This window comes from Carlito syrichta, unplaced genomic scaffold (assembly GCF_000164805.1).
Source record: "Carlito syrichta isolate Samal-C Ts95f unplaced genomic scaffold, Tarsius_syrichta-2.0.1 Scaffold130498, whole genome shotgun sequence".
In the NCBI taxonomy this organism is placed as follows: Eukaryota; Metazoa; Chordata; class Mammalia; order Primates; family Tarsiidae; genus Carlito; species Carlito syrichta.
The window spans coordinates 1-11497 of NW_007074594.1; the positions used below are offsets into that span (position 1 = coordinate 1).

The 11497-nt window shown below is 64.8% G+C and overlaps 1 protein-coding gene across 1 annotated transcript; it reads right to left on the reverse strand.

Annotated features, from left to right (window-relative positions):
* Positions 1–363: 363 nt before the first annotated feature.
* On the reverse strand, positions 364–10006 carry MIB2 (mindbomb E3 ubiquitin protein ligase 2). The gene is made up of 14 exons (XM_021708056.1): positions 9929–10006; positions 5047–5313; positions 4783–4954; positions 3747–3853; positions 3459–3653; positions 3231–3373; positions 3021–3128; positions 2055–2159; positions 1824–1986; positions 1622–1755; positions 1387–1535; positions 1155–1311; positions 676–1052; positions 364–597 (listed from the first exon to the last, which is right to left on the reverse strand). Exons 2-13 carry the CDS (start codon positions 5291–5293, stop codon positions 888–890), a joined length of 1845 nt encoding a protein of 614 aa, XP_021563731.1. The 5' UTR covers positions 5294–5313; positions 9929–10006; the 3' UTR covers positions 364–597; positions 676–887.
* Between the last annotated feature and the right edge of the window lie 1491 nt (positions 10007–11497).

Genomic DNA, 11497 nt, shown 5'->3' on the forward strand with positions numbered 1-11497 from the left:
AGACCCGAGGCCTGCAGCTGGGCGGCGGGACAGACGCCGGTGAGGGCGGGCGCCGATGCAGGCCTAGGCCAAGACAAGGGCCATCCCAGGAACGCGGACGGGGCGGGCAGGGGCGGCGCGCTGCCGAGGGGCTGAGTTCTGAGACCCTACCCCCACCTCGCCCACCCGTTTCCCCAGCTGGCCAGGGAGGCAGAATGTCAGGCAGACACAGCTCCTGAACACCAGACCCCAGGCTGCCGCACCCCAAAGACACGCTCCCACGGCCACCACTGGAGGTGGAAGGTGGACAGTGCCTCGGGCCGCCCAGAGCCTGCAAACGAGCACCACAGCACCCTCTCCAGCACCCAGCTCATACGTCCTCACCCTAGACAGCAGCTGCAAGGGCCCTGGGTCGCCCCCGGCCCCATCAGCCGCCAGGGGCAGCAGCTGATGACGCTGCAGTGCCACGTGCAGGGCCGTGTCCCCCTCCTCGTCCTCGGCGTTGACGCTGCACCCAGCATCCACCAGCAGTGGCACCAGCCCCACGTGGGCCTGCTGCACAGCCAGATGCAGCGGGGACTGGAGCTTCCGGTTGCGCACGTTCACGTCACAGCGGCCCTGCGGCAGGCACAGGCTCAGCCCAGGGCGCAGCACAAGGGCTTCCCAGCCCTGAGCGAGCCTGAGGACCCGCCATACCTCCCGGATGAGGATCTGGGCCACGTCGCGGTGGTTGTTCAGGGCGGCCAGGTGCAGCGCCGTGAAGCCATCCTCCTTCTTGGCGTCCACCAACTGCCGTGCCCGAGCCAGAATCTTCCTGACAGCTCTGTGGGGGCAGGGAGGTCTGTCCCGGGCCTGGGGCCATCTCCGAGAGGCCAGCAACGCAGCAGGGGACTGTGCCCACCCCACACTCACAGCGTGTGGCCCTTGAGCGATGCATGGTGCAGCAGTGTGAAGCCCTGGCTGTTGGTGGCGGTGACGTCGATGCCAGGCACCTCGGTGAGGACCTCAACGATGCCACTGGCGCCGGCACCCGCAGAGATGGCGGAATGCAGGGGCGTGTTGGCATTTGCGTCCTGGTGGGGAACCAGCGGCCGCCAGGTGTTGACTTCCTCTGGAGCTAAGCTACCTCCCGAACCCCAGGGCTGTGGCCAGGGCACCCAGGGACCCACACTCACAGGCAGGTTGACGTCACAGCCGCGCTCACACAGCATCCTCACGACCTCCAGGAAGCCCCTCTGCACAGCCACGTGCAGCGCCGTGCTCCGGGTGCCGTTGAGGGCGTCCACCCCACACCCCGCGCTCAGGAGCAGCCGGGTGGCCTCGGGCTGGTTCCTGGCGGGAGAGGAGGTGGAATGGGAGGGGGCGCTGTGCCCACCGCGGCCTCACTGCCCACCCCCGAGGCCTCACCCCAGGGCCGCGTAGTGCAGCGCTGTGTTGCCCTCATCGTCCGGGAGGTCCACGCCAGCCCTCGCTTGAAGCAGCAGCCGCACCAGCTCCACCTGGCCCAGGTAGGCGGCCACCTGCAGGGCGGTCCTGCCCTGGTTCTTGGTGTCCACCTGTCAGGAGAGCCAGCAGCAAGTCCAGCCCTCCACGCTCGCATTGGCCAACTGGCACAGGGAACGCAGGGGGCGTGGGAACTCACCTGTTCCGGGTGCCTCCGCAGGAGGTCCAGGGCCCGGGCTGCACTGCCCAGCGCCACCTCCACCACCAGCCGCCCTGGGTGCTCTGGCTCACTCTTCTGGGCCCGCAGCTTGTCCAGAGCCACACTCAACGAGCCTGGGGACAGGCCTGAGTGAGTGGTGGCCAGGACACCCGCCTCCCGCCGTCACCCGGGCTGTGCCCACTTTTGTTCTCCCTGGCGCGCTCTGCCACATCCAGGTTGGCGTCCTCCTCGGGCCGGTAGGCCGCCAGGCAGGAGGGGCTGAAGGTCCACCGCTGCCCGCCGACGGCCACGCGCAGGTTCCCGTCTCCGAACACCTTCACCACTTTCCCGACGCGGCCCAGGGCCTGGGGAGCAGAGGCAGGGTCACAGCAGGGCACGGGCACGGGGCAGCAGGAAGGGCAGGGGGACTCACGGGGGCCATGTCGTCCGTCCACTCGCCGTGCCCAGCCTGCAGTCGCTTCGCTGTGTCCAGGTCGTCGATGACGCGGACCACATCACCCACCCAGAAGGAGTGGTGCTGAGCAACAAAGAGCCAGTGAGGGTCCCCCAACCACGTGCGGCTGCTCAGGGTCACCGAGCAGAAGGGTGACTCATCAAGCCCCCGAGGGAAAGGCAGGCCTGACCCTGACCCCAGCCCCCAACCAGCCAAAGCGTCTGCCTGGACAAGGACCACCACGGTGGCCGAGGCAGCCCTTGGTGGCCCAGCCCCAGAGCCCGGGGACAACCGCAGACACAGCCGGACAGCAGAGTCCAAGCCAGGTGAGAGCAGCTCTGGGCAGCGGGAAGGTCCCTGGGGCGCCTGAACACTGGCCAGCAGCCAACGGCAGGGCCGCTCCTCCCCCACATCTGCACCATCACCTGCAGGAAGCTCACTCCACAGACCCTCGCCCCGTAACTCCCCACGCCCCTCCCCGGTGTCCCCTGGCATCTCAGACCCCAGGCCCAGAGCTGAGCTCCGACCTGTCCACCCCCCGGCCAGGGCCCCTTGCTCGGACACACCCCCACTCCCTCCTCCACTCCCATCCCTGCCATCCTGCCTCCTTGCCAGCTCTCGCAGCACACGCCTCCCCCTCCCTCAGTCCCCCACTGCCTCAGGCAAGTGTCTCCTCCCTGTCCCAATGGCCACTTTCGTGGGCCCTGAGCTGCACCCTCGGTGCCAGTCGGCTTCTGTCCTCAGGCCTCCCACTCCGGCTGCACCGCCCCCACCTCGCCCTCCTCTGGGCCCCTCCACGCCAGCTCCCGCTCCTCCCGGACCCACCTCCTTCAGGGCTGGGGACTCATGAGTGGGGCCAGCGACTAGCCTGACTTCCCCAGGCCAAGTAGGAGGCGGAGGGGTTGCAGAAGCAGAAGGATAGGGCCGAGCCCACCCCCCAGGCACCTTGGTGAGCGCCCCGGGGTGGAAGGTCCAGCGGGTGTCATGGTTGAACTGCACACGCACGTCCCCGCGGTCTGTGATGCGGTGCACGGTGCCCGTCTGTCCGATAAACTGTGGCGGGTCATGGAGGCTGTGGCTGGGCTGGGCTGGGGGAGGGGGGGGATGGGGGCCAGAGGACGGGACGGGCACGGGTCAATGGGCAGGGCGGCTCACCTCTGCCATCCTGGGGTTCCAGCCACCATGGCCTTCCTGCATCTCCCTCAGGACGTCTGTGTCCAGCAGACACTTGACCTTGTCCCCGTGCTGGAAGGGCTGGCCGTCGGCACTGACCCTGCGCTGCAGCTCTGCTGGCTTGCCTGGGGGGCACAGGCCAGGCCTCAGGCAGCAGCCTTCCCCTCCGAGACTGCAGGAGGCAGCGGGGGTTGGTGGGGACGGCCGTACCGAGCCTTGGGAGGTGGTCCTTGTAGTAGAAGCCACCTGCCGCCTCGCCCACACACTTGAGGTCCACCTTGCCCTTGTGGCCCACACGGTACACGTTAGTGGTTCCGTCGGCCCACATCACACTGGCCACGCTCCGGCCTGTCTCCACATCCCAGCCACGGATGTCCACCACACGGCCTGGCTTCCCTTCTCCTCCTGGGAGGCAGATACCCACAGCTGACTAAGGCTGGGCCGCAAGACAGAGCCGTAGCCAGCCACAGCCCGGCACCCCTCATGCCGCCCACTCACCATCCTGTGAGCCCCACTCCCAGTCAGGGCCTCGCACCACCTTCGCCCCCTGGAAGATGCCCCTGAGTGGGGTCCGCAGGAGGCCCTGGCGGGGACTCAGGGTGACACTGCAAAACAACAGGCCCTGAGCCAAGGACGGGAGCAGTGGCACAGGTCCCTTCCTGCCCAGCCCCACTCCCGTGCCCAGCACCCGCTCACACCTGCTGGGGTCAGCAGGACGGTCCCAGCTGCCCTTGCCCCAGGACGGTAGGACCAGCAGGTCGGTGCCCTCCACACTTGGGAGCCATCAACACCCTGGGCTTACGGGCCCAGAGTGAGCCTGCTGACCACGTTCCTCAGGGGACTTCCCTTATGCCAGGGTGGGAGGGCATCCATGCCACCCTCACAGCAAGGCCTCTGGGTGCAGTCGCTTCATGCCTGCTGCCTCCCCGTGAGCTGGGGCACGACTGGCGCAGGAGAGGGGTAGGCATGTGGGAAAGGGGGCACTGAGGGGCGAGGCCTGGCAGCGGCCCCCAGACAACCACGCCTGCTCCCCTGCCCCACAGCCAGCTGGGGACAGAACACACCCTTCCTTCCACATGTAGGGAGGGTAAAGGAGACAAGGGTGGCACCTTGGGATACCTGCCCGGCAAGCAGAGAACCCTCCAGCCCGATTCACTCCGGTCATTGGGCAGCGGCCTTTGAGCCAGGCCAGGGCGCCTCCCGACCGTGCCTGGGGGCCGGCTTCAAGCAGGGGCTGTCCCGCCAGAGCCCTCTGGGCCGGCCTGGTGTCTTATGGGGGATGCTGGCTGCTCCGGGCTGCTGCTGCAGGTGCAGCCACGTGCAGGCCACCCACACACCTGCCCTCTCTGCACTGCGAGCCATGCCTGGCTCTGGGGCAGCACAAGAATAGGAGGGCCCCTGTCCACAGCACTGCACTCTGTGGACTTGCACAGTGACGCTGCTGCCGTGCCCAGGCCTGGAGGCCCCAGGACCGACCCCAGCTCCTTGGGTGTGGTCAGGAGACAGGGCAGTCGCTGAGGCAGTGGGAACTCACGGGCGCGAGTGGGCCGTCTCGTAGCGCTCAAAGGCGTGGGCCAGATCGTGCTTGTTGTGCATGTAGCACTGCGTGCACAGGTCGTAGTCGAAGCACACGCGGCACTTCCAGCGCATGCCCCGCAGCCCGTGCTTCTTACAGCAGTCGCAGATGATGTTGGGGTGCCGCACACCTGGAGGCGGGGCGGGTTAGCGAGGGGTGGGCTGCCCGCTGGCCCTGCCCACCAGCCCCGCCCCCAGGCCCCACCCACCAACCCCGGCCCACCTATCTGGGCGTTGTCGTAGAGCAGTAAGTCATGGGCGCCCTGGTAGCCTGCGCGGTAGTTGGTGCGGGTGCCCTGGTCCCACTGCACGACCACTGTGCGGTCGGGGGTCGAGGGGCTGCCATGGCGACCGAGCTCCACCACCGTGCCCACGCCGCCCTCACCGCCGTCCTGCTGGCCCCACTTCCAGTCCACGCCGCGTACCACGCGCATGCCCACCTGCACACCCGCCTGGGGGTCTGGGTCCATAGCGCTGGACTGCTCAGGACCTGCAGGCAGAGGACACCTTGGGCTGCGACCCAGCCAACTGCTGCAGGGCACTCTCACCTCTCCGAAGAGGGCCACAGGAGCGATGCGGGTGGAGCAGGAGGACCTCAGAGCTGAGCAGAGTTGGGCAAATGCCCTGTCCAGGGAGGGTCAGAGGAGGTTCCAAAGGCCAGCTGGGAAGGTGGAGGGGCACCTGGCCTGGATAGGGGCTGGGAGGTCAGGACCACCAGGGCAGGGTGGTCCAAGGGAGCGTCCCTGAAGTCTGCCCTGTGCTGGATGGGCACACACCGTGCACTGTCAATAAACACCTGTTCACAAAGTGATGGGTTTGGGCTACAGACATCGGTGTGGAAGACAAGCTAATACAGTTCTCAGAAGAAAACAGACGATTTGTGTAGCCAACTGATGGGAAGGAATTCATTAAAGAACTGCCATTTCCCAAGATACCACCAAGTGACCAGAAAGGCAGCAAGACAACCCTACACAGATCCCTGGAGGCCTCAAGACCTGGGGGGTAGCGACTCCTAGACCTGTGTGAAAGGCTGATGGCCAGAGGCAACGTGCCAACACCCGGACAGCCATTCAGACGCCGACGTCCAAGGCGTCTCTGGTCACCAGACACCACTCTGAGGAATACCAGCGTCACCCCCACATCAGGGAATGCCATGAGGTCATGCAGGACTTTCTCTGGAGAAGCATGGCTGTCCACTCCAGACATGCACTGACCGATGAGACACAGGTCACAGAAGCACCGCCCCTGTCCAGGGGAGCATGGACCTGCCCGCCACACATGGGACCTGCTCCCCCATGCAGAAGGGATGCAGTCAAATTCCACAAAGCCACGTGAGATGACGCATGCCGCCACGCAGAGGATGTGTGCAGAGGGACGAGTCGCTCCAGGTCAAGGACTCGAAGACAGTGCTGCAGACTGCTGGGCACCACGGCCCACAAGCTAACCCCAGCCAGGGTGCTGATCCCCACACGTTCTCTGCAGACCTGGGACCCACGGCTGTGCACTCTGTCACACCCCTTCAGGACAGCCATAGATATGAGAGCTGAAAGGGGAAAGGACGGGGTCCCCACCCTCTTCTCATTTAACCCCCAGGACCCGGGGCTGGGCAGGGAGGCCACCCAAGATAGTGCCCAAAGAGGAATGGGTGCAGCAGTCACGATCCTTGCTCCCAGCCTTCGCAGGAGGGATACCCTGAGACTGGCTGGGGTGCAGCTGAGGACGGAAAGGGACACTGCCAGCCAGCCAAGGTCCTGCTGGCTCCAGTTAGGATCCAGGAGCGCTGTTCAGCCACAGGACACTGAAGCCAGCCCAGGTTGAGTCACACGCTACCCTGGCCCAAGATAGCACCCCACTTAGCGGCCAGTTCAGGAAACACCTTGGCCCCTGGGCGGCTGCTGGTGAGCAGTGAGGAGGGTGGCAGGAGGCTCAGCTCCACCCCTGCCCTGGTCAGGGGGCCCAGCCACACAGGCTGTCCCAGAGCAGGCCTGTGTCCAGCCTGGAGCTCTGCCTGCAGGGTGGGCTCCCAAAATGCCCCACCTGCACACCTGGGCTCCCAGGGGCTCTTCCTCCACCCCAGGAGTGTGGTTGAGCCCATGCCAGCCCAGATGAGAACGCCCGAGACTCCAGCACCAGCGCCCCAACAAGGGGGCAGTCGGGCGGCACCACAGCGCGGGCATGGAGGCGCGGGCTGTCTATGCTGGGCCTCACCTTTGTATCACTAGCTGCCAAGAGCACAGTAATCGCTCAGGTGACCCATGCCTTCCCAAGGCCCCCACAGCACAGTTCCCCTGGACAGGGCCATGAGTCTGCGCAGTCAGGGCCTCTGAGGATAACCCCGTGTCTGATCCTGCTGTCCCATGTCCAGGCTGGCCCTGCCCAGCTCCAGCTGTGACTGAACGGCTGGGAGAGTGAATAAAACAAGAAACAGCGCAGGTTGTACCGGGCTCCTGAGACAACCGGCAGACCCCACGTCCTGAGGGCCAGGCCCAGCCTGCCCACTTCCAGCCATCGCAACACAGCATGCTTGTGCGGGGCGGGGGGACACGTTCTCAGCACGCACAGCTGCTGCCTCCGGAACACCCAGGCGGGCTCGGCTGGACTGGCCAGCCCAGCCCCATAGCCCCTCCCTGGTCATGACCCTTTATCCTCCCCTGGAGACCCTCCCGTCCCCACTGGGGGCTGCCATGGAGGAAGGCTGCCCTTCCTTCCCAAGCAGCTTCCCCAGTCTGATCGTTTACAGAGTTGCTGCTGGGGCCAGTTGAAGGCTCCTGCTCCCTGGCCATCACAGCGACTTCCACCTCTATGCAAGGAGCCTGTCCACCCCAGCCCCCTCAGCACAGGCACCTTCCCTGCAGGCAGGGGAGGCTGGCACGTGGCCCACTAGCAGAGAGGTAGCACTGCTCTTAGGAGCACAGGCTTCAGCCCCGCCAGCCTACCAAGCCTCTCCAGATCCACACACACCTCTTCCCTGCTAGAAGCCAACAGAACTGGTCACAGATGGGGGAACATACTGAGTCGGGGTCTCCTCCCCACCAGGCACCCGTTTAGCCAGAACACAGCTCATCACAGGCAGCCACAGACCAGCTGGCGCACCCTGCTAGCAAGGGCAGCATCTGCTGAGCCCCAAGACTGCCCGTGCCAAGGCAAAGGACAGGGCAGGGGAAAGCCATCGCTGTACACTGATGCTGTGGTGCCCCGCAGTGGGTGACAGGCCTGTGGCTCTGCACCCACCCTCCCCAGCCAGAGCCAACCTGACCCAGGCCAGCCACACCTGCCAACCTGCAGGCCACGGTCCGCAGCCATATGCCGCTGAATCTCTTCCTGTAAGATATGGGGCAGGCGCCCCATGTGAGAGCCCGCACGGCCTTTGCCCAGCCCTCAGGGAATAGGCAGAGAGCAGAGGCAGAGAGCCCTGGCAGAGTATGTGGGAAGTCACTGGGCCACCACTCTGCAGGGACAGAGGCCTAGGTGGTCAGCCTGGGACAGAGTGGCCTGTGCCTCTAGCGAGCACCTATGTCAAGCCCAACCAGATGCTTCTCCAGCGCTGGTTCTCTTCTGGGAGCTGTCCCTCAATCCACCTGCGCCACAACACAGCCAGGCAGGGCACGGAAAGGATTCCCCCGACCTCCCCTCCTTGGCTAGAACCAGCACCCGCTGCTGCACAGGGCTGCCCCAAGAGAGGGGAAGAGCCCATGGAAGCCCACGCGGGGGCTGAGGGCACACCGGCATCCCATGACCCGCGTGTCCCATGTAAGCACAGATAAGCGGGTGTCTCCTCGTGGCTGCCCCTCTAGGAGGGCCGCCCCAGAGGACTTGGGGCCTGTTCTCTGTTCCCGAGGCAGTGGATTGCCTGCCATCAGATCTAGCACCCTGGCTTCAGGGCTCTCACTGCCTGACCTCGGAGTCTCCCCAGGAGGTGGGGGCAGGGAATGGACTAGGAGGGAAGGGCGCCCCCTGCTGGTCCCAACTTCTGCTCCCCTCTACCTAGGAGGGCTCCCCTCACAGGGAGACAGGGACAGCGCACCTGAGGACGGGAACTGAGATCCAGACCACCGCAAAGGGCCTGCCTGGGCCCCATGCTCAGCCGCCTGGGCTCTCGGGCAGCCTGGCCATCCCACTCAAGATAAAGCTGCAGACAAAAGGGCTCACCCCTGGGGCTTCTCTGACCAGCGTGGGACACACTGGGTCTGGGTGAGGCTGGCCGCTGAGGGCACTGGCTGCAGGCCTGAGGACAGCAGACCCTGGGCCGGCCTCTGAGCAAGGCTGGGAGTGGCCTGGACAGCACTCTGCACCCAGGCCAGCCACGCCCAGATCTCAGGTGAGCCCCTGCTCAGAGACACCTGAGATGAGGAAGCCCTGACAAGGCGGGAGGGGGCCTGTCCTGGAGACAAGCTGCCTGGCCCAGGCAGAGCGCCCCAAGGGTCCCTTGCTTCCACTGCCTCCCCCCGACCTGCTACAGCCCCCAACAACTGTCCCGTGCCTGTCCCTTCCTGGATGAGCAGAAGGCCACTAAGCTACCCACATCCACCTTGCTGTAGTAACCCCACAGGCTCCAGGCACAGGAAGGGTACCTGTGAGCCCTGTGCCCACAAAGATGGTTCCCCACCCATCCACAGCTGTTAGTTTGGGCCGAGGCAGACAGTGCAAAGACCCAAGGGTGGCCCCAGGCCTCACACCAAAGCCAGAGACCGTGGCCTAGTGCACGTGGAGGGGATCCAGGAAGCGCGCCCCACCCGCCAGGCTGAGAAGCTGCCACTGCCATGGCCACAGGTGTCCACGCAGCACACCCACAGAAGCAGCTGCCACACCATCCCCTGCTATCCACCTGGTGGACAAACAGCCCAGGCCTCACACCACACAGAGAGGGCACAGCGACACGAGCTCACGCGTGCCCTCTCTCGGTCAGACATCTGCCCACGGTGTTACTGTGTCTGCTCCTTTGCCAGAAATACCAGACTCTGCCATCTGCCCAGAGTTTGCAGGCTGTGCCCCTAGCTAGCAACAAAATCTGCTGAAGCTATCGGCACCATGTTTAAAACCACCGTGAGGCAGTTGGAATGCAGAGCTTCAGGCAACAGATGTGCCTGAGTAAAGTCAGCACTTACCTTAGAGCACACACCAGCTTCACGGCAGGTTCCCGAGTGCTTAGTGGCTATTTGCTGGGTCCCAGATGTGCTCAGCTACCAAGCTGCCCTGTTGGAAACTACAAGCCATTGCTGACACCGAACACAGCAAGCCACACGGGCAACCAGTCTGGGAAGAAACGGCATGAAGGCACTTTTACACTTTTGGTGCTTACCACCTCACCACAAGCCACCGCACAGTTTGTCCTGTTGTTTCCTAGCTTCTGTTCACAATAAACTCCTAGCTGTTAGATGACAGAAGTACTTCCAAACCACAAGTCGGGCTAGTGCAGGAGTAAGGTGTTCCCCCATTTGTGAGATTTTTATCAGAAAGGCTTTAAAAAGCTGCAGAAACCGAGTCATACTTAGCTAGGAGGTCAGCAAATTGCCTCTATTAGCCGGGCGTGGCAGCTCACGTCAGAAATTCCAGCACTTTGGGAGGCCAAGGCAGGAGGACTGCTTGAGCCCAGGAGGTCCAGGCTGCAGTGAGCTGTGATTGTGCCCCTGCGCTCCAGCCTGAGCAACAGAGTGAGAGTCGGATTCAAAAAGAAAAATGACCCTTATTCAGAAGAATAAAGTTATGTGAAACAGAGACTGCAACAGGCCATGAGGCTGATCCCTCCTCACACCTCCACCGTGCCTGATGACACTGAAGTGACACTGTGTGTGGCACAATCAACTGGCAAAAACTGGCCAGCCACAGGCTCCTGCCACATGGTAACTCCAGATAATGTAGGTGGAGGTCCTGGGTGTCTGGGGTGGTCAGGCCCTTTGGTACAGCCCTGACACGGAGAGATCAGCTTCAGGACACCTCCGGGGAGCCCATGGGTGAGCTGCCATCGCCCCTAGGGTGGCAGCCAGGTGGAGGCCCTCGAGCACTCTGCAGACTGAGGTGTCACGCACCCACCCGCAGCCCAGGGCTAACCTGGCAGGAGAGGAACATCCACACACTTGTTGCCTCTGAAGCAACAAACCAGGGAGGAGTGGGCAGAGCCAGGGTCTGCCAGGAAGGGCCCAGTTTTGCCGAGGCTCCTCCGCGGGGTCTGGATGTCCCCCAAGCCGCCGGTGCCCATCAGGGGCCCGCCTGGCACCTCTGCTTCCTCCCTCCGTCAGGTCTAAACTCGGGGTGGGGACGCGGGGGGTGGGAAGACCTCCCACTCCCCCTGCCCACGCACCACGCCCGCGCGGGCAGGAACGCAAACGCAGTCCGCGGACGCGGCTCAGACCCAGACCCAGGCCCAGGCCGAGCGCGCCGCGTCCGAACCATCGGGCCAGACCGGCCAAGAGCTCACCTGTCGGGCCCAGCAGTCGCCTCCTGCCCACCGGAGTCCTGGGGACCCGCAGGACCCGCTTCCTGCCGCGCCGACCGTCCGATCCTGTGGCCGGGAGATACGCGGGAGGCACGGTTGGCACCTCCGGTCCTCGACTGCGACTCCCAGGGCTGCCGCCGGCCGGGAGGAATTCCCGGGGCCGGGCGCGCAGGAGCGTAGCGCAGGCCACCCTTGTGCCGGGCCGGGACCGGGGTGGGGGCGAGGGGGCTCCCACCCGCGG